Raw genomic sequence first — 23806 nt, 5'->3', positions numbered from 1 at the left:
GAGAACAAAACAATGTTCGTAGGGGCATACCTGCCTGCACATGAACGTGATGGTTTGATTACATTGCTAAGCGCAAACGCCGACGTTTTCGCATGGAGTTTTGCTGAGATTCCTTGGATAGATCCGAATGTAGCCTGCCACAGGCTGAATATCGATGAGAAGTTTCATCTGGTTCGTCAGAAAATCAGGAATATGGCCAAAATAAAAAAATATGGAGTTACTGCAGGAAAACCTGTTGGAAGCAGGCTTTATTCGACCAGTGCAGTGTCCTCGCTGGATGTCAAATATCGTACCCGTTCCAAAGAAGAATAGTAAAATTCGTGTCTGTATCGATTTTACTAACTTGAATAAAGCTTGTCCGAGTGATCCATACCCAGTGCCACGGACCTTAGGGTATGGGAGACTGTCATTTATAGACGGTTTTTCAGGGGATAACCAAATACCTTTGTTCGAGGAAGATCAAGAGCATACTGCGTTTGTGACTGACAGGGAGTTTATTCCTATACTGTAATGTCGTTCAGGCTAAAGAACGCAGGGGAGACCTACCAGCATTTGGTAGACCATATGTTCAAGGATCTGATCGGGAAGTCGATGGAAGTATATATCGACGATATGGTGGTGAAATCTGAGCAAAAGGAGTCACATTTTCTTGATCTGCAGAAGACGTTTGATATATTGAGGCAATATCGAATGAAGCTCAATCCAACAAAATGTTCGTTCGGGCTATCCTCAAGTAAGTTCCTTGGATACTTGATGACGCACAGAGGAATCGAGGCAAATCCTGAGCAAATTAGAGCCATCAGAGAGATGCCATCCCCAAGAAATAAGAAGGAGGTCCAGAAGCTAGGAGGACGATTAGAAGCTTTGAATCGTTTCATTTCACGCTCGTCGGATCGATTCAAACCATTCTTTGATGTTTTGAAGAAAGCGGTGAATTTTGGCTGGACGGATGAGTGTGAGTAAGATTTCATCAAACAGTATTTGTCAACCTCCCCAGTTTTGGTGAGTCCAAAAACTGGACAACCTATCGGAGTTTATTTGGCCGCAACGGAGAACGATGTAAGTGCACTACTGTTTGTTACAGATCCACATGAAAAGCATGTTTACTTCGTTAGTAAATCTTTGACGGGGGAAGAAACACGGTACAAGAAAATTTAGAAGATAGCACTTGCACTGTTACATGCATCTCGTCGCCTCATGCCTTATTTTCAAGGGAGGCAGATCGTAGTCTACTCGGAATACCCGCTGAAGAGAATCCTGGAACGTGCTGATGATTCCAGCAGACTATCCATATGGTCAAATTTTCTGGGGCGTATGAAATCAAGTACGAAACCAAAACTGCAGAAAAGGGACACGCCCTGGCTGCACTACTAGCAGATTTTCCTGTGGACGATATGGAAACGGTTGCTGGCGAAGAAGATGAGTTTTTTAAACCCACAGAGTCAGTCACTGATCAGACTTGGGGAGAGTCATCAATGGAGGTTGATACACCTGAACCATTATGGATAGTATTTACTGATGGGTCATCAAATGTTGGTGGAGCTGGAGTTGGATGTGTCATCCTTACCCCCGAAGGTTCGAGGATCGAGAAAGCAACCAGGTTGGGTTTTCAAGCATCAAACAATGAAGATGAATATGAAGTTGCAATTATCGGTTTAAAGGATGTCAAACATTTAAATGCGAAGAACGTGAAACTGGTAACTGATTCCATGCTAGTAGTTAACCAGTTTCTGGGAACCTACAAAGCCAAGGAAGAGAGGATGGCCCTATATTTGGATCATATGAGAGAGCTGGCAAATGAGTTCGACAAATTCTCCATTAGGCAGCGAATGCGGTTGGAAAACAGGCACGCAGATGCTTTAGCATACCTTTCTTCCGCAGTCGAAACTGATACCACCCGTTTCATTGTAGTAGATTTCCAAGAATTACCTAGCATCTCCGACAGCCACTTTGTTCTGGCTCTCGCACATGCTAGTGGGGGCGAGATGACAATTACATCAGCACAGGGAGATACCGAGAACATCGACAGCAATATGGATGTTGACAGTCCAGTGATATATGATTCAGGCAATCATGCTGAAAACTTTGCAGATTGGCGTCAGCCTTATATCCAGTATTTTACAATCGGCGAACTCCCAGAAGATGAGCATCTCGCTTCAAAAGTGAAAAAGAATTCTTGGAGATATTCGATGATCAAGGGACAACTGTACTGCAAACCTGTGGCTTTGGAGCCATTTTTGCGATGCATATCAGCAGAAGAAGGGAAACAAATATTGGCGGAGGCTCATGAAGGAATATATGGCAGCCATTCTGGAGGACGTAGTCTCGCGCACAGGATACTTACCCAGGGGTATTTCTGTCCGTATATGAAAAAATATGCTAAAGAATACGCGCAGAAATGTGTGCCATGCCAAGAGCATGCTCCGATTCCTAAAAGGCACGCCAATGAATTGCATCCAGTTTTCAGTCCCTGGCCATTCTCTATGTGGGGACATCGTCGGACCACTTCCCAAAGCTCCTGGAGGCGTTAGATGCGTACTAGTCGTTACTGATTATTTCACCAAATGGGTCGAAGTTGTGGCACTGGTACACGTTACCAGACATGATGTGAAAAGGTTCATATGGGAGAATATCGTCTGCAGATTCGGAATCCCAGACGCGATTATATTAGACAATGGGAAGCAGTTCGATTCTGGGGTGATTAAACACTTTTGCAAGAACCTGAATATTCGCCACAATTTCTCATCTCCTTATTATTCTCAGAGAAACGGGCAGGCAGAAGCAACCAATCGTGTCATTATGGATAATCTGAAGAAAAGGATGGAGACGATATAGTAATCGTCATCCTTCCCTGCACACAGTTTATATATATTTTTTTTTTATATATATAACCCTTCCGTAGGGTTTAAAAAAAAAAGTCCAATTGTCTAGAATAAAGTCCAAATAAAAAGTCCAAAAATTAAAAAAATTATGAAAAATAAAGCCTGTTTACAAATTCTAAAAAAAATAAATAAAAGCTATATACAAAAAAAAAATAATAAAAATTAAATCCTAAAAAAAAAATTATGTCTGTTCTTTTTTTCTTCTCCTTTAGCTTTTAGCTTTAAGCTTTTTGTTCCCAAGTCCTTAGTATTCCACTTCGAACATGTAAATCAAAGAAACAAAAAGAAACGTAAAAAGGAACAAATAATAGTAAAAAAAAAAAGAACCTAAAAATTCTACCTAAGCACAAATCTGCGTCGGCGGCGCCAAAATGATTGATGTTTTTTTCTGTGGTTGTAGTAATGAGGTTCAAACTCTCGGACTTGTGAAGGATAATTTTTTAAACTTAATAAAAATATTAACAATGGTGCGAGAAACTGGACTAAAGATTCGGCCATTTTTCATTTTCAAGTGGGTTCAGAATTTAATTCTAGGCGATTATAATTCAAAACAAAACAAATATTAACTCTAATTTATTGCCAAGATAAATTTTATAAAATATTACTTGTATTTCTTAAGCATGGCATATCAAAAATCCCTAGGACTAAGCATACTCCATCAAATGAAATCACAAGTAATTAATTTAAAATCTTAATTCAATTAAAAATAGTGCAAAAAATAAATAAGAGAATTAATGAAATTACCACATGGATGAAATTCGACCTCCTCCGTCGTCCCAATGTTGGATTTAGCTCATCATGATAAAAACACGCTCAAAATATTTATTTATTGCTCAAAGGGTGTTTACAAGGATGAAAATGGAGATGAAATAATAAAACAGTGAATGTGCGACCCACAGAAAGCGTCCAAAATGAACGACAAAGAAGAAGTGCTATTGTTACTGTATCTCTAAGACCCACACCTACGACCCACGGCTGTGAGTCTGTTTCACTGTTGATAAACGACTGCTGGTGCAGGTCCGTTCTTCATGTTCTTCATCTTCATCACCAACAGCAGCAGCAGCAGCAGAGAGAATTCGTGATTCTTCCTCTGCAGCTTCCTCTCTTCTCCTCCCAACTCTCGACACCGCTTCTACATCACCCTAAGAGACTATTTATACCCATATCACACATTGAATCTCGTCATAACTCCAAATAATCTTCATTGAACACAAATATTTTTCACGGGAAATAATTTCTATATTTTCTTTCTCCACTCGTTTCTGAGATGTTTCGATCATTCCAATATCTTCTAAATATGTATATGAATCCTCAGAAATATTTTTCTTTCCTTTAGTCTCCTTTAATTTCCATAAATCAACTTGAAACCCTATTTTCCTTTTTTAACTGTTGTGAAAAATATCCGACGATTGGGCCCAACTCAGGCCATTCCAACACTCAAAATATATTCATATACCCATAAGGAGTCTATCCCTTGAATTTCAGCTCTTTAGTCTACTCATAACCCTTTCAAATCATGCCCGTAAAATATGCCAGTGTATGAAATAATTTTCCCGCCAAAAATATTTTCAAATTCTGGGAAGAAAGTGACCTCCCCCTAATCCATTCCTGGGGTCCCTTTAGCAATTGGGGCGGAAATAGTAATTTTTGGGGCTGAAACAGTAATTTTTCTGGGGTTCCTCCGGGACATTTCTGGGGTTCTTCCGGTGCATTTCTGAAGTGTCTTTAGTACTTTATCCTAGGGTGTAAAACACCACTTTTTGAGCCAATTTTTGCCGCAAGAGATTATTTCTCTAAAAATACCTATAAAGACATAAAATAACAAAATAAAAAGAAAATCGAGTACTAACAATACATACAGTTGAGACATATTAGACACATAAATGTGTCTATCAACACCCCCAAACTTATTATTTGCTAGTCCTCGAGAAAAACTAATATTGAAAATAAAATCCTAACTCACTAGGTGTCCCTAGTGACCGAGTTAATCTCTGGAGGGTTTACCAGAGGTGTACCCACAAAACCAGTACTCCATACCCTAGCTATCTACAACGAACCTTGGAAGGAACTAAAGAATCTCCTTGGTTGGCATACTTATTGACTACAAGAGGAAGTACCCTGATGCGAAATTTCAGTTGATGTACATGAGTTTGCACTCAAACATACTAAAATTCATATATAAGTGACAGAGCTCTACTCAGATAGTTGCACTATGGACGTCATATTCGGAGTCAAACTAATCACATGGAAAGATTAAGAGATGGATATAGAAAAACATAGATGGTTTTGATGTTTACTAAGTGAACGGCGTTTCCCATATCTGTCTGAAGGCCTCCGCCAAAATGAACCTATCCTAATGGATTGAGATACTAGTATGACTAATATCAACACACTGGCATATACAAGGGTACCAGTGGTCGATAACCTAACTCTAGGTCAACACAACTGGCATATACAAGGGTACTAGTGGTCGACTTTATTGAATTTTCCTTTTGGTTGAATGGTCTTGTCTCAAAAAAAAAAATCAACTTTTTTTTTCAACTTTTTTTTTTTTTTGTAACTCAATCACTCTAATTCATCCTAGCATTGGTAACAACTTGAATCGTGGGCCCCACCTATCACTTAGAGAAACATGGTTTAAAAACAAAATAAAATAAAAATAGAAGTGAAAAGGACTCAACGAGATATGGTGAAACTATCATGTTATTTCTAACACCTGAGCTCTGTGCTTTTATGAATAGACTCTTTAGATGTTTCCATCTATTCAGATTGGTTCCTCAACTCCTACAACCAAAATGCTTCCATCCACTTAGATTGGTTAGTGCCATCCTAAATACGCATAAATTTCTAGGCTCTGGAGTTTATTTATTCATACTGCAACTAAAAAGTTTCTCCCATACCCCCAAACTTAAATCTAACATTGTCCTCAATGTTCTAAAGATGAAATTAAAAGCATGAACAAGGAGAAACTGTTACCATTTGAAGCAAAAGAGATAAGGAAAGATATTACCGTGTTGCATGAGATTGGGTTACCTCCCAAGAAGTGCTAAGTTTAAAGTCTTCAGCCAGACATCGGAAGGAATTAGTCACCTCATAGAATCAAAAAGTAACAGCCGAAATAACTGTGGGTCTTCAAAACCAAAAAGAGCTGACCAAAGGAAACTACAATAACCCAAGAAAGTGAACAAGGATAACATGCCCTTATCTAGTTTCCTGATTAAGATATTTATATCTAATTGTGGTTGGTTCAGGTTCTAAGAAAGGGTCTAAATAAAATATTTTCATAGGTTGCGTTTCTTCATAGGTGGGATCCGAATCATTAGGTCCTAGAGTCTGGAAAAACTCAGATATGATCTTAGAAGCGCACATAATAACCTAAATAACTGAGGATCCTCTAAGTCAATAAGATTTGACTTACAATATTGACCAAAATGAGAGTAGTGGTCATTCTTAAGCAAATGTGTCGATTCTAATTTCCTAAAGCATTTAGGTTTAGTCTCACAACTTAATATTCGACACATTTGAAATATAAACGTTCCCACATTTGGAAGAAAACTATTTGGTGGGAAAACAAAGTCAATCTGGGTATCATAGCCTGGGCAAACCACATCAACCAGAGGATGGGTTTCTAACGACTGAACTTCTTCCTGGACATCATTAGGTTCGGGAAAACGAGTATGAAGGTAATCTTGCAAAATGGTCGAGGCAGAGATATCAAGTCCTAAGTGTGGGGACTTTCTGAGAGTTAAAGGTAAGGCACTAGGAAAGTGATAATCACCCCCAAACTTAGAGTTTTCAGTGTCTCTAGATAGACCTCTAATTATTTCTTGAATTTCCGTATCTTCAGAGTCCTTAAAATATTCAAGAGATTCTTCTAAGTTATTATCAGGTAGTGCATCTTTACTCATCTCTACGGGTCTATCTTCTTCTTCCAAGACTATTGTTTCTAAGTCGCTAGACTCTAAAACAGTATTTTCGAAATGAACCCGTTCCTCTAAACCACTATCGGCTTCGTAATCAAAAGGAAAAACTACATCGTCTAAAACGGTGGTATCCCTAATCAAATCCTCGTCCTTTTGAATAGGTGAATAATCATAAAAATTATTTGGATTTGAACTAGAAATAATATAATCACTATACAGCTCAATTGGATTACTAGACTCCTGATCACTATGCCTACATATTTCAGATTCTTCATTACTGCTATCCTCATCATCATAGTACGAAGATGATTGAACCTTATCTAAATAAGTAGTGTCTTTTATTCTAACCTCGTCCTCTAGATTAGGCAAATATTCACTATTTACATCAAGGGTAAAATTGGAAACACTATTTTGGAAATTTAGATCTTTTAGAGAAGTTCTATTCTGGGTCTCTAACAAAAGCTTTTGGGCCGACTCACATGAATTCCTGACGTAATCTAGGAAATCAGGTAAAGAAAGTTCACTCATTGCATTATTTTCGTCCATAACTAAGTTATTCATTTCAGCGAACTTACGTTGTCTCAGCTAACTTACGTGTCGACTCAAGTAAAGAGGAATTAGCAGAATTTTTCTCGTATGACTGATGGTTGTGAGGATAGTGATTGGGCTCACCATGGTATGAACCATAACCTTGAAAAGTTTGGCGTTCCCAACCACTATTCCCACCATGGTAATAAAACTGATGATGTCCATATTCAAATTCAGGTCGATATTCATTGTATTGGCTTCTATCATACCAGCTCGACATTCTTAATTGCAAGGGAATTCTACACAATCACAAACAAGGCTGACTCGACCAAATCAAACCTATAAAATCTAGCAAACAAAAAGCATGATGGCTCCACTTAGATTGTTTCTAGACCAGCTTCTATCTTTCGAAAGGGAATTCGTTACAATTTAAGCAAACCCCTCTGGAATCAATCCGAGTCAAAGTAAGTTGAATTGAGGCGAGGGAAGCTCAGTGGAGCTTTGATACCCAAGGCCTCACCGCTATCACAAGGCGGCGCAGTCACGCATTCAACTCACAGAAACCATCATGAACTTTGGAGTGTGCTTAAAGAGCAACCAATTTTTCGAACGAGTTTCCTATTAAGCTGTTACCCTATCGGTCTCGTTCTATTCAAATTTTAAGCTTGGGTTCGCGTTAGGTTTCGTTTTCCTAAGGCGGGCAAGAAGGGAGCGGTGATGAAATCCGAACTCTTATCTTGTATTGGCCAGGCCTTGCCCTTTACTAGGAATTTAAAAACAGTCCAAATTCGTCCTCAATCAATGAATCACCTTAAGGAATACAGTAACTCGCTTACAGGAGATTCGAGAGTGTTTCGATGGACTTACCTCCCGTACCAGACGGGGGATGAACCGTTAAAGTCGACTCGGGCCACGGCTCCTATGTCATGTACGAACCCGAGGGGCCGAGACGATATAGTAATCGTAGTCCTTCCCTGCACACAGTTTATATATAAAATTTTTTATATATATATAACCCTTCCGTAGGGTTTAAAAAAAAAGTCCAATTGTCTAGAATAAAGTCCAAATAAAAAGTACAAAAATTACAAAAATTATGAAAATAAAGCCTATTTACAAATTCAAAAAAAAAAAAAAGCTATATACAAAAAAAAAATAAAAAATAAATAAATCCTAAAAAAAAAAATTATGTCTTTTTTTTTCTTCTCCTTTAGCTTTTAGCTTTTAGCTTTAAGCTTTTTGTTCCCAAGTCCATAGTATTCCACTTCGAACCTGTAAATCAAAGACACAAAAAGAAACGTAAAAAGAAACAAATATTAGTAAAAAATAAATAAATAAATAAATAAAAATAAAAAATAAACCTAAAAATTCTACCTAAGCACAAATCCGCGTCGGCTGCGCCAAAATGATTGATGTTTTTTCTGGGGTTGTAGTAATGAGGTTCAAACTCTCGGACTTGTGAAGGATAATTTTTTAAACTTAATAAAAAACATAAATATATACAATAAAAATATTAACACTGGTGCGAGAAACTGGGACTAAAGATTCGGCCATTTTTCATTTTCAAGTGGTTCAGAATTTAATTCTAGGCGATTATAATTCAAAACAAAACAAATATTAACTGTAGTTTATTGCCAAGATAGATTTTATAAAATATTACTTGCATTTCTTAAGCATGGCATATCAAAAATCCATAGGACTAAGCATACTCCATCAAATGAAATCACAAGTAATTAATTTAAAATCTTAATTCAATTAAAATTAGTGCAAAAAGTAAATAAAAGAATTAATGAAATTACCACATGGATGAAATTCGACCTCCTCCGTCGTCCCAGTGTTGGGTTTAGCTCATCATGATAAAAACACGCTTAAAATATATATTTATTGCTCAAAGGGTGTTTACAAGGATGAAAATGGAGATGAAATAATAAAACAGTGAATGTGCGACCCACAGAAAGCGTCCAAAATGAACGACAAAGAAGAAGTGCTATTGTTACTGTATATCTAAGACCCACACCTACGACCCACGGCTGTGAGTTTGTTTCACTGTTGATAAACGACTGCTGGTGCAGGTCCGTTCTTCATGTTCTTCATCTTCATCACGAACAGCAGCAGCAGCAGAGAGAATTCGTGATTCTTCCTCTGCAGCTTCCTCTCTTCTCCTCCCAACTCTCGACACCGCTTCTACATCACCCTAAGAGACTATTTATACCCATATCACGCATTGAATCTCGTCATAACTCCAAATAATCTTCATTGAACACAAATATTTTCCACGGGCAATAATTTCTATATTTTCTTTCTCCACGCGTTTCTGAGATGTTTCGATCATTCCAATATCTTCTAAGTATGTATATGAATCCTCAGAATTATTTTTCTTGCCTTTAGTCTCCTTTAATTTCCATAAATCAACTTGAAACCCTATTTTTCTTTTGTAACTGTTGTGAAAAATATCCGGCGATTGGGCCCAACTCAGGCCATTCCAACACTCAAAATATATTCATATACCCATAAGGAGTCTATCCCTTGAATTTCAGCTCTTTAGTCTACTCATAACCCTTTCAAATCATGCCCGTAAAATCTGCCAGTGTATGAAATAATTTTCCCGCCAAAAATATTTTCAAATTCTGGGAAGAAAGTGACCACCCCCTAATCCATTACTGGGGTCCCTTTAGCAATTGGGGCGGAAATAGTAATTTTTGGGGCTGAAACAGTAATTTTTCTGGGGTTCCTCCGGGACATTTCTGGGGTTCTTCCGGTGCATTTCTGGAGTGTCTTTAGTACTTTATCCTAGGGTGTAAAACACCACTTTTTGAGCCAATTTTTGCCGCAAGAGATTATTTCTCTAAAAATACCTATAAAGACATAAAATAACAAAATAAAAAGAAAATCGAGTACTAACAATACATACAGTTGAGACATATTAGACACATAAATGTGTCTATCACTCATACTACCTAAGGAACCTCGATGGTACTCAAGATTTAAAACCATGGAAGCCATGGAATTCGTTCCACTTGAAGAATTTTTATCATTAGGAGTAGTTTCAAATCCTGCTGTGCTGCACTCTTTTTCCTTTATGATGGTTTTATCCCACTGGGTTTTCCACACAAAGGTTTTAGCGAGGCAGTTGTTGTAGAAGCAGTAGGTATTTATCTTGTTATTTACATTCAGAAATTTAATTCAACATTATTTTGATATTCCACACTTTATCAAAATTGTTCGTGTTTAATTATAAGCTGCTGCGGATGATCAAATCCGCAGTCAGTCCTAAATGGAAAAACAGTACAGTTCAAGTCTGCTGTCAGCAGCGTCTCTGACACCTCGCAGATAGGGTGAGAACACAGTTCGAGCATTTTTACCCCTATCCCAATTTTATCCCCATCGTATGGGACAACAACAAATGTGGCGAGCATTTTCACCTGTCCAGGCATATGGAAATGTATACATCTATATTTTGCGCGCATTTTGAATAGCAGGATTGGCCCTCTGAGCGAATTCAATATAGCAGAAAAACTCAATTTCTCATTCCATGCGCGAGCGAAATGCAGCAAAGAAGTGCACCCTTGCGCGAGCATGAGCAGCATGACACAAAACATACTGGGGGCGAGTTATATGCCACCTCATCCATTTGGGGGCGAGATATATAACACTCCAGTGCAATCATTACATCCCTGGGGGCGAGATGCATAACACTCCGAACAACGCGCTTGGGGGAGAGTTATGTAACACTCCAGAAAAATGCAAATTCAGTGGGGAACCCGAACTTCTTAACCCATAACAAGTTATGGATAAAGAGGGGGCGATGTTTGTACCCTTATTATTCTACACCAAAATTGGGATAACTTAGTCCTAAAAAGTTCCTCATAATAAGCTAAGTATAGTTCATTGAGCCAAATATGCTTCTCTTATAACCCAAATGTGGCTAACTAGGCCTCACAAATGCACCATACATAGAAGCCCATTCACATGGGTCCTTTTCAAGCAAAGTGGAGAGCCCAAATCACCATTTCCACATCAGCAACGGGCTCCACGTCAGCAAGATGGACGAAACAGGATGGACCACGTCAGCAGGATGGACGAACCAGGATGTGCCACGTCAGCAAGATGGACGAATCAGGATGTGCCACGTCAGCGTGATGGACGAATCATGATGTGCCACGTCAGCAAGGTGGACGAGCCATGATGTGCCACATCAGCATCGATTGACCAACCAAAGACTGACACGTCATCAGCAAAGCACAGTCAACAGCTGACTAGGCGATGACGTCAGCAGATGCCGATTCTGTTAGAATATTCCATTGCCGTCAGAAGATTTCGTTAATGTTAAGCATATTCCGCTATTCCTAACGCCGTTAGTTGAAGCCATCAATTGCATCAGCATTGAGTCACCCGTCAACGTCAGCATGACGTCATCACCAGAATCTTCATCTTCAACGGCACCGATGCAGCAGCAGGGCGGCGACGGCGGTGGCAGACAACACTTCTTCCGTGTATCACGATGCAATTTAATAATGTGGTCCTGATCTGGTGTGGCTCTGTGCTACTTAATACCGTAGCCCTGATTTGGTGTAGCGGGCGCAACTTAATTCAGTAATCCCGATCAGGTGATGCGCGACACAATTTAATCTCGTAGCCCTGGATGATTCAGCCCCATGTTGTTTGCCTTGCGGATATTTTCGCCCCACTGTGGGCTTATGCACACTTCTCTCTTTTAGGCTAGGCATGTACACTTAACTTGGGCCAACCCTTTGCACCTTTTGGTTTAGCCAATTCCATAACCCAAAAGGAAGATTCTGGAAGCATGAAGGGTCAGTCAATGCCAGTTACTGCAGGAGGCATGCAAGGGCCAGTTACTGCAGGAGGCATGCAAGAATAGTAATTTCAATTCATGCCTGCATTTAAAATGGAAATTTTTAAACATATAAATGGGCGTTTTACAACCCAAAGAAGGTATGCAATCTTACACATAAAATTATCTGTGAAAAATCCTAATCTGACTTTAACATCGGAGGGTTTTTTGCAGGTACCACCCCCCCCCCCCCCCCCCCCCCCCCCCCCCCCCCCCCCCCCACCCCCCACCCCATTACTCAATTCAATTGGAGAATAAACAGCGGATCGATCTTGAACAAATCATCATCAAAATTGTGTTTGGGGTAGAAGAAATTTTACCATACAAACAGTTTCATTACACCAAATATTAAAAAGAACGCCCTTGACTTCAATCCATGTTCTTTATGTAAAATTTGATGGAGTAGTTATTGTGTTTATTGAAGGCTAACATGGATACAATATGATTTTGCACCCTCAAAAATCCTTAGTCCCTTATTAAGCATAATACTTCTAAAATTTGGAGAGAAAAAGAAAAATGCTTTTTTCTCCTCAGAATGGAAAAACATCAAAATCCATTTTGAAAGAAACACAATCTGGAATCTCCCTTCCCAGTTTGCACCATGAATTAACTTTACGTGAGGAACCAATAATAATAGCATTTTTCCAATTGTTTTGAGATTCTACTATCTTGTCTTTCATAATCACTGTATCAGAATCCTTAGGTAAATTAACTTTCTTAAGAATAAAAACTTATTCTGCCTTTTTTGCTTCTGAAGATGCAGTTGAAGATTTGACAGATAAAAGTTTATCAAAACCAATGAAAATCCTCTTCCACCTGTTTAAACCCTTCTCTGCAGGCATGACTGTATGATGCTTATTTTTGTTTTCAGAGATGGATAAACGAAGAAATTCCCCAAACGTGTTCTTATTATGAACAACAATCATATGTTCAGATCCCTTCTCAAATATTCAATGCCATAATCCATGGTATTCCTTATTATATTCTTTGCGCGTGATATTTTTCATCCAAATAAGAGCAGATATACTCAGGGAAAAATGAATTAGAATCCTTGTGTTTCTGGTCTTTTTTTAAAAAGAATATCACCAGCTTTTTTTCTTACAACAAAGGATTTGTATTAACATTCAATTTTGACTGATGATATAGAGGCTGCATTCGATTTCCTTTTGTTAGATACTGAGATCCAACCCTATTTATCCCTTTCCTTATCACATTTATTTATTTTTACTACTGCTTGCTTTCCCGAAACAATTGAAACCCAATCCTTTGCTTTCTGAACTTGATTTGATGACTGTTGCTGCCGATCCATATCTTCTATTAGAGCATTGCTCGGTCGAACTCACAAGTGTTGCTATCTCAAGCTTGTTGTCAAATTTAGTTTTCAAAACTATATCTTGATTTCTAGTATACATTTAGTCAAGTCTCGGATTAGGATAAAAGTGTGTAGTTGAGTGCTAGGCATCATTGCATTATACCGTTTGAAGGCGAAGATCAACCAAAGCTTTTGGATAACTTCATCAACGAAAGGTAAGTGAAAACTGAATCACCTATTTCTTAAGTTTTCACTATCTATGAGACATTGTCACATGACTAAATTAGACAGTACATGCATAGCAGAAATTTCGAGTCAAGTTTATCTTGATAATTGTTCTCGAAATATGATAAACTTAAAAACATTTGTTCATACTTGATGAATTTGGTTAAGAAGAATTTACTGTTTATGACCTAATAATGATTCAAGATTTAATCATTTGAAAATATCCTGGAGCAGTATGTGTCATTGATGTTATTCGAGAAGGTTTCAAATCGATTATTAGAGAGATATACAACTACTGTAAATCTGGATACAAGACAATATGCATACCAGTTCACATACTGGGAGAATTGTTATAAGTCCAGAGTCGCAGTACACGTACCGAATTATCTATAGTTCGGAAGCGACTTTTTGGTACGCATACCCAGTATCCATACCATAAAAAGTTTGTTGACTCGTGAACCAGGAAGGTGTGCATACCTAGTATGAAAATTGGAAAAGATCTGTTGGTTTCTAAACTGAAAAGGTATGCATACCCAGTATGCAAACCATAATAGATCTTTGGCTTCCTGAACCCTTTTTTCCTTAAGGGTATGCATACCCGGTACACATACCATGACAAAAATACTCACGAATAGGTACGGTACAGTACCAGGTACACGTACTTACCCTGTCGAATATTTTTAGATGCATCAGAATTATTTCTATGAGATAATTGGCATTTGAACAACTCTCTGAAAACACTATCTAGACATGGTTTATCACATTTTTGACCCAATATTAAAGTCTTAAATTTTTATATGATATAGGTTAAGCTTATCGTTCAATTGGCTAGTTTCGGCTAACCTTTCATGAACAAGTCGTTATACACGGTTCGAATATGGTTAATCCTAACCAGAGTGTACATTTTGTTATGTTAATCTCAAGTCAAGTTCTTCATCTAATTGTGATTATTGATTGCTTGATTCCAAAGCTACCTTAGCTTAAATCTAAAGCAACCTTGATCTTGAAAGTCTTTATATGGAGAACGTCAAGCAGCTGGGATCTTTGAATCCCTGACACCATTGTTGTGTGTCCTAGTTGTAAGCTAGAGTCGTCCTTTCTTTTAAACTTTTTTTATGTTTAGCGACTAAAAAGACTTCACCTAGGAATTCGTGAAGCCAACTTCAACTATCTTTATCTTGATAGTTCGTGTAGCATGTTCTTGTTTGGATTGTTGAGCCTTGATCCAAAAAAAAAGATAGATAGAAATCACAAAGTTTCTTCATCTCAGACTTTTTGATTCGACGAGTATCTACTTGTGATGTGAATAATAATCTAGGATGCTCTTCGAGAGTCATGAGACCGGATTTTGAGGTTTGATAGACTTTGTCTATTACAATCGATTCTACCTAACCTTGACCTTTGAAAAGAACATAAATCACGTATATGATTATCTGTGGGAGGCAGATTGGTTTAAAGTCTTCAATTGAGTTGAAACAATTCTTAGGCTATAAAGGATGTCAACTAAGGGAATCAATTGCGCGGAGTCCTGCTGGGATTCAAGAGGTGTAAGGAGCGCGACTGTAACTGAATCACTGTGACGGTAGATTCGGTCTCAACTACATTCCATCTGAAATTATGATAGTATACTAGAGTCTGTAGCGGCTTAATACAGTTTGGTGTTCAAATATGGACTAGGTCCTGGGGTTTTTCTGCATTGGCGGTTTCCTCGTTAACAAAATTTTTGGTGTATGTGTTATTTCTTTTCCACATTATATTGTTTATCTTTATAATTGAAATATCACAGGTTATACGTTAAAATAAATTCAAGTAGATACGTCCATCACAATTGTTGGATACAAATTGATTGATTCTTGGATATTGATCTTTGGAATCGTCCAAGTACTCTCACGGTATAATCAGGTTCACGGATTTGTCTTTGTTTACATTCTGATTGTGAGAGAAAGAGATATAAGCTCTTCATATAATTCCATATTGAGATTCATTAAGTTGAACTCTCGGAATCGTATTTGAGTTAAAACCATACAGGTTACCTAAGAAAAAGTTGGCGGTGTGTTTCGGTACCCCCGCGTTTTCATATTACTTCCGTGATTACTTACCTTGCTGATCATCAACCCATTTCTCCTCCCTGCTTTTGCGTGAGGATGAAACCAAAACCATTTTCGCCGCGAAAAAACCGGAAATTCTCTCTCCTCTACATTTGTGATAGACGTCGAACATGAAAAAAATGGTTCTATTAAAAAATGCATTTGTAACGTCGAATTCTAAAGGATCCGGATTTCTCAAAATCAAAAAAGATTATGGACTAGGTAATTAAGTTTGTATATGTGCTTATTCATTGATAGTAACAATTTTGTCAATTGCCACCATTGCCAAATCGCTTTAAATTGATTTAGTCATAATATTTCTGCTTCAATTCTACACTTATTTTCTTTTGGCACATGAAAATCATGACGAGGCCTGATTTAGTTAATGTACAAATGAGAGGCCTACTAAATCCTCTGAGGATCCGAAGGGTTCCCTTCACTTTCTTGAATGTAACTCGATGATTTCTTTATCAGATGAAATGAATGTCGTTATAGGCATGACTTATTATCGTTTCTTATTTACTTTTTTCTTTCTTTTTGTTTCATTTAATATTAAAAGATTTCAAAGAGATGTTTTGAGAAATGATTTTTTGATTATTATTAGTGAACTGAGTATTGCAGGAAATAGGTGAGAAGAATGTAAAAGATGTTAACGTACCCCTTGACAGATTGTCACGTATATACAAGTCACACAAGTAACCGACTCATGTATTACACAATGTGATAACCTAAACAGAGATAATATAAAAATAGTTGTGCAACACTTATAACAAAAAGTAAAAAGAAGACTTAATGACATCTCCTAACAGAAAGATGTCAAACCAAAATTGCTTAGGAACCGAAGCTTGAAAAAATATAGTATTTCCAACTTCAGTCATGTGCCTTATTTTTCGCTCAGCAACAACATTTTTATGATGAGTCTTAGGACAAGAAATCCTCAATGTAATGCCACACTTCTCCAGAAATAAACTTTCAAGGGCCTTTGATGATTTCATAAGCACCATCACATTGAAATGATACGATAGAATTTGAAAATAAAATTTTCATTTCTGAGTTTGAAGTGTTGAAATCATTTAAGAGATTCATCTCTTGTAGTGAGAGGGTAGATGTGGTAACATCTATTGAAATCATCAACAAAGAGAAGAAAGTACCTAAAAAACCATCTAAAGATGCGAGTGGAGAAGGTCCTCAAATATCACAATGAACAAGTAACAAACCAGAAGTAAAAATTCTATCTGAAGATGTAAAGGGTAATTTTGTTTGTTTTCCTAATTGACATATATATGACAAAAGGAATCTAAGTCTTGATTTGAGAGTTTAATATATGTTGTAGAAGATAATTTCTTTAGAATGTCAGAACAAGGATAACCTAACCTTTTGTGCCAGAGAGAAGGCGAAGCAAGAATAGAAGTATAAGATATAACATGCGGTGGAGCCACTGAAATTGGATAAATATTATTATACACTGCTCCTTCAGCTACTACTTCGTCCGTGTCAAGATCATTGATGTTGTATCCCTAAGGCAACATGTTAAAGGCCACATTATTGCGAGCACGGGATTGAGCAACACAAATAAGGTTTTGAATAAGGAGTGGAACCAATAACACATTATTGAGAATAAATTCTGAATTGTCAGTAACTCCAAAAATAAGAAGATACTTACTCCGTCCGTTCCACTTTAGATGAATGTTTAGGGTTATTTTTGTGTTCCACATTACTTGATAGTTTTCATATTTCTCCCACAAAACTACCAACAATATCCTCATAATTTGCCTTGGAACCATAAGTTTATTTTTAAATACACTAATAGCAATTAATGTTTGAAGACTTTTCTCAAGGGCACAAATAGAATTTTTTTTATATCTCTCTCCATTTCTTAATCTGTGTGAAAACTCCTAAAATATCATCTAAATTGGAACAGAGAGAGTACTATACAATCACACTATTAGGACCAGAATACGGCCGACAATCTTGCAACAAATAAGAATTGCTTGTAATATGTATAAAAGCGCGAAATCAGGAATCCATTAAGTGTTAACAATAAAATCTGATGAAGATTGTTCAAATACAGAACAAGTATAAAATTCTTGAGGAAACTTATGCTTGGAGCCAAAACTAGAAGAAAAAGCTAATCCACCAGAAGCTTGAGGTTTGGTGCCTCTTATTAGTGGAGTATAACGCTAATGACATCTGTTAGTGCGTGACCTAATCTCTTGTAGATATGATAATCGTTGTTAGAAACACCAGCTGGAGGTCGATTCTCAATATTCTTGAAAGAATTATAAGATGTAGAAGCATTTGATTCGTGAGGATGTAATGTCTTCTTAGAATAAAACGAAGTATTTGTTGTATCAAGAAGTATCACCGAATCATTCTCTTGGGATTTAAGCCATTGTTCATGATGAACAAGTATTGATCCCAACTAAGAAAAGGTGAACTGTGTCTCTCGATTGTGAGAGGAAACAAAAAATTGATTGAAACATATGCACAAGTCATTTAGAATATACTTAACAATATCATCATCATGAATTTTTATCATTAATAGCCGTAAGATTATCAGTAACTTCTTTAAGTTTCCTAAAATAGTCAAACAATTGTAAAATTACCTTGACGAATAGATTGAAGCTGACTTCTAAACATGAATTTTCTTGCAAAGAATTGAGTACTGAAATCATATTGAAGATACTCTCAATAATCTTTTGATGTAGATAAACCAAAAACACCAGAAGAAATTGATTGTGTAAAAGTAGCATTAAGACAATACAATACAAATCGATCCCAGTTGCATACTGCAAAAAAGATACTCGGGATTTAAGAAAAGTACCTCGTCAATCATAATCATTTTCGAAGAAGGGAGATAAGATTCATCAACAAATCGAAGCAAACTGGTACTCATCATAATGAACTCAAATTGATGTCTCCAGAAAAGATAATTCGGGGAATCCAATTTTGGAGAAACAAAGTTGCAAATATTCTGAAAAGGCAATTGAATTTGTGATTGTGAATATGAATTCTTCAAGGAATTTGAATGTGAATTACTGGAAGAAGGAGAAGTAGCATGAGATACCATTCATGAACGGTTTGAAGAAGTAAATGATGAAGGGTCAATAAGATTTATGAAGGATTATTAGATGAGTTCAGAAATTAGGCTTAGAGCAAGTCTTATGATGGAATCCAACCTATTCCAAGTGTGGAAAATTCATGGAATGTCAAGTCTAGTGGCTTCCAAGTTGGGTTTTCGACGGAAAATCCAAGCAAGGTTCCATGGTTTGGTGGAAGGATCCGTGGAATCCATCTAAACGCCAATAAGAATAGCGTTAAACGCAATTAAGAATGGAGCTAAAAAAACGCAATTAAGAATTGCATTTTTTTTATCCGTAGATTTAAAATGAGTTGTTGAAATCTAACGGCTGAAAAAAAAACTTCATTCTTAATTGCCTTTTTTTAGCTCCATTCTTAATTGCCTTTTTTTTATCCGTAGATTTAAAATGAGTTGTTGAAATCTAACAGCTGAAAAAAAAAAGCTTCATTCTTAATTACGTTTTTTTAGCTCCATTAAGAATAGCGTTTCTACTATTCCACCATTACACTTGTGCTTCCATCCACAGTTCCAAATACTGAGGTGGCGTGGAAGATGAAAAATGAATGGATTTCACCGTAGACTTGCTCTTATGAACGAAAGAAAAGAAACTCGTAAGATAAGGGAACTCTGAGTATTACGAGAAACAGGTGAGAAGCATATAAAAGATGCTAACGTACATGTTGACGGATTGCCACACGCATACATGCCACACATGTAACCGACTCAGTGTTACAGACATGCGATAGCCTAAACAGAATTAACAAAAAAGCAATAAAAGTACTTGTGCATGCAACAGCGGTAACAGAAGGTAAAAAAGAAGATTCAATGGCATCCAGTGACATACATGTAGATCCTTATATGAAAATACAACGCAATTTTTTCTATATTGATCGATAAATTTATTTTTCATTATTGACGAGCTTCCAATTCCGATCATTACCATAATCACTTAATAACCTTATTCCTGCCGCAGTAACATGGACACAGGCGGAGATCCTGTTACTTCCCACTTTATGGGTAGGACCTTCTTATTTTAACCTGGCTAAACTGGGGCCTATGCCACTTAATTGGGGCCTATAACTACATGATAAAATAGGATCGTTAGGAAGTAATTTGTAGAAGTCCCTTATCCAGTATTTATATTAATGTCTAATATGTCCTTATTAAATTAGTGATGATTAATTAAGTTAATGTTTATAAAATAAATAAGTGTTTGAGTGGGATTATAATGTTTGGATTAGAGTAGAAATTCATTTTTCTTTTTAAAGGTTTGGAGGGAAAGAAGTAGAGGGAAAAAAGGGAAAAACTAGGGTTTTTGATTTTCTTAGCAAAAATGAAAGAATATACTGATGATGAAGACTCTGGTAGTGATGAAGAAGGGGGTGCATCAGATTATCATGATTTCGGTCCTACCGAATTGGATAATTTGTTGAATGCTTGAGGATATTATTCAAGCACAAGAACAATTTCGTCGGGAGGAAGAAGATGATAATGCTTCTAATAAACAGGTATGAGTTGTAACGATCTACAAACATGTATTTGCATGTCTAAATTGCCGAATAAGGAAAAAAATTCAAAACTTTAAACCAGAATCGGTTTATTCGATAGCATGTTATAAACCGATTCTGGGCAAAATACCCAAATTGGTTACAAGAATCGGTCTTTGTTCATCACCAAATAAACCGATTGTAGTAAATTTTTGGCGCGATGGGTATGTGATGAGAATCGGTTTTTGTTGGTGATGTGCATAATCCGATTTCTTCCCTTGAATAATCTCGTAGAATACACAAAGTTGACAATCGGTTTATATTCGTTAATATGTAATCCGATTTTGGAGTTCCAGGAGAAATATGCACCAAAATCGGATTATATGACACCAAATGTGAACCGATTGTAGACTCTGAAAATTTTCCGCCAATTCTTTAATCGGTCTTTATAGTTGCACATATAAACCGATTACTTATAATCGGTTTAATCGACTGTAACTTATAAACCGATTTTGAATCCTCAACTTTTTGATATTTGTTGTAGATTGTTGTGGCGTTTGAAGAACATCAACCCGAAGCCATATCTTCTGCTGGGTGTCGATACCTCTACCCAATATTTCATCGATTTGGAATGGGAAGATAGAGACGATGCAAAACAATGGTTTATAAACAAGGGAATAGAGATTAAATGCGCGTTAGTTTTAGGCCGTCATTCAAGTAAATATAGTTTAGAATTTTTTTGTGAGAGAGGTGGAAAGCAAGAAGTCACTGGGCAAAGGACAGACTGTACGTGAAGAAGACGACAAGGGAATACTTTACTAAATCAAAGAAGTATGATTGCCCGTTTAAGCTTATAGTTAATACACGCAAGAAACCCGATGATAGTAAGGTATACAAGCTCTCTAAAGTGTCAAATGGTTGTCATAATCATGATGATTTGGAATCTCTTGTTGGACACGCGGCCGTTTGTGGGTTGAAACCACATCAACGGTAAGGCCGATGAAAGCGTGTAAACCAAGTGATACCCTTAGGAAGATTAAGGAGGATGATAAGGATAACTTGTCCACTTTGAGGCAAATATACACGGCAAGAGCAGCCTTTAGGAGGAGGTCATGGGGTGGTAGAGCGGTTATGGAACAATCTCAATGGTTAGCATATCAACACCGGATACACAATGAGGAAGCAAGTATTGGAAGGCAAAGTGACTCGTATTTTCTTGGCGCATCCGGAGATGATCAAGTTGGCACAATGCTTCTATCAAGTTTTTTTAATAGATTGTACATACAAGACCAACAAGTACAATATACCGTTGTTAAACATTGCTTGCCATACTTCCGACAAGCAAACTTTCACGGTAACATGGGGGTTTATGGATCAGGAGAATGATGTGAGTTTTACTTGTATGTTAGAGACATTGAAGGAGATATACCGTGGCGATCAAACTCCGAGGATCATAGTAACGGATAAGGACCAAGCCCTAATGAATGCCATTGGAGTGGTTTTTCCGGATGCTAAGCATTTTCTTTGCACATGGCACATACAATGCAATATTAGACCTTGAAGGAGATATACCGGTACGAGTTTAAGGTTGCAATGAGTACCGGAAAACACCCGTTGTTGAGTCATAAAAGAATCCTTTGTCAACATGAGAAGGAAGACGCTAAATAAGAAGATGCAAAGGTTCCAAAGAAAAGGGGTCGACCGAAGATGGGGGAAAGCGGGACAAGTAGCTTACAAGATAAGACAAATGTTTCAAACGTTCCTTCACACATTGAGAATGAAGAGGCACCGGCTAAAAGGAAAAGGGGTCGACCAAAGAAGGGAGAAAGCGGGACAAGCGCTCCTTCGCAGCATGAGGATCCAGTCGCTCCATCGCAACATGAATATCCAATCGCTCCTTCTCAAGAGAGTCAAGCGAGTACAACACGAGTATCAAGGTTACGTGCATCCAAGGGAGAAGCAAGACAAAAGGGTTCTATGGTGACTCTAAGGGCCGCTCTTGGTGATGGAAGCACACCTAGGGATGAACGAGGTAGACCCCATCGAACGTGTTACACCATATTCGAGGAGTATTAATCTAAACTTCCTGAAATCATTAAGCCCTATGCGTTATCCACCGACGACGTGGATACGGATGGGAATTGTGGTTATCACGTTGCGTCGGAACAAATAGGCCATATAAGTTTGGCGAACGATGAGAACCTAACCCAATGTCAATACTTTAGAAAGATGGTGGCCTTGCGCCTACAAGAAGACAAGGATTTTTACATATCGATGATGAAGGAAGGAAAAACAAGACAAGACAAAGAAGTGATTTTTGAAAAAATGGTTGCTAGAGTACAAGGGCCAAAGGGGAATGGGCCAATTACCCGAGATCATTGGATGCAGATGCCTCTATGTGGTCATCTCTTGGAGGAAACGTGGAGTTGCGTTGTTCATCTATTTGGCAAGGGATCATGTTATACATACGCACCAAAATACACCATTTGGGATGAATCGCTGAAGGATCAGAGAATTCTTTTATTCAACCATAACAACATACATTGTATCGGTCTTAGAGTACGTGATGGTTGTCCATTTCCACCGGTAGATAAGTTTAACAAGGTCACTGAGGTCACCAAGGAGTGGCTAAAAAAGTACGATGCCACCATGAGGCGATGGGAGGAATTGATCAAGCTGGATCAATTCGATGGTCTCCATTTGTTGGAATGAGTATTTTCCTTATGTTGAAAACTTGATCTATCGAATGCTTATATTTTGTCGCTTTCTTATATTGTATATTTTGCAAACTTGAACCAATCTTAATGAATGAAAGTGGTTTTCTTAATTTCGGTAACTTGGACTCATGAAATTTGTAACAGAATCAGGCTTCTAAAATGTTTATAAAGACCGATTCTGGAGGTAGTTTGCTGCCGCTTTTTCAGATTCGGTTTATACTGACGTTAATGTAGTCTGATTGTTGGTATATAGAGATTTTCAACTACACAATCGGAGTACATCTTGTCCAAAATGATCCGAACAAGAAGCCAAAATCTGTTAATGTGTGTACTAATGTAACCAGATTGTAGTTGATCTTTATCACATCAACCCAGAATCGGGTTATTAAGGTTTACATTAAAAACCGATTAACTGCAGAATCGGATTACTATGGTGGAAATATAAATCGATTCTGGGCGAGTTATCAGAAAACTTGATGAGTGAGTTTTAAAGATTTAGAGGTAAATCATTGTAAAGTATCTCTTAGATAGAATGGTTTAAAGGGATTTAACTCAATCACTTGAATTGTCTGTTTTTGGGTTTTCTTTTTATTTAACAAAAGGAAATTAAATTTTAATTGTTGTCTGTGATTGATTAGGATTTAGTTTTAATTTTGATGGAAATTGATAAATAAAATGAGTTTTGATTGATTAGGATTTGTTTAAGTTATGATT

The 23806-nt window shown here is 37.3% G+C and overlaps 1 protein-coding gene across 2 annotated transcripts; it reads right to left on the bottom strand.

Moving 5' to 3' along the window:
- Nucleotides 1-16575: 16575 nt before the first annotated feature.
- Nucleotides 16576-18879, bottom strand: LOC113301570. 2 transcript variants are annotated; one of them, XM_026550345.1, is made up of 2 exons: nucleotides 18631-18879; nucleotides 16576-17323 (listed from the first exon to the last, which is right to left on the bottom strand). In XM_026550345.1, the coding sequence occupies exons 1-2, from the start codon at nucleotides 18874-18876 to the stop codon at nucleotides 17075-17077; spliced, it is 495 nt and encodes a 164-aa protein (XP_026406130.1). In that variant the 5' UTR covers nucleotides 18877-18879; the 3' UTR covers nucleotides 16576-17074. The 2 variants fall into 2 exon arrangements, 1 of the variants encoding a protein (XP_026406130.1); XR_003336379.1 differs by lacking the exon at nucleotides 16576-17323 and adding an exon at nucleotides 17865-18471.
- Nucleotides 18880-23806: the final 4927 nt, after the last annotated feature.

Source organism: Papaver somniferum, chromosome 8, assembly GCF_003573695.1.
Source record: "Papaver somniferum cultivar HN1 chromosome 8, ASM357369v1, whole genome shotgun sequence".
Lineage (NCBI taxonomy): Eukaryota > Viridiplantae > Streptophyta > Magnoliopsida > Ranunculales > Papaveraceae > Papaver > Papaver somniferum.
Note: the sequence above shows the minus strand (reverse complement) of the source record. Positions and strands in the feature narration are given on the sequence as shown.

What these genes read in the sequence shown, in the direction of transcription:
- LOC113301570 (XM_026550345.1), bottom strand. Translation starts at nt 18,876, where the DNA reads ATGGTATCTCATGCTACTTCTCCTTCTTCCAGTAATTCACATTCAAAT. An exon ending in AAATGATTATGATTGACGAG is followed by an intron (nt 17,324 to 18,630) that starts GTACTTTTCTTA and finishes ATGTTGCCTTAG; the next exon opens with GGATACAACATCAATGATCT.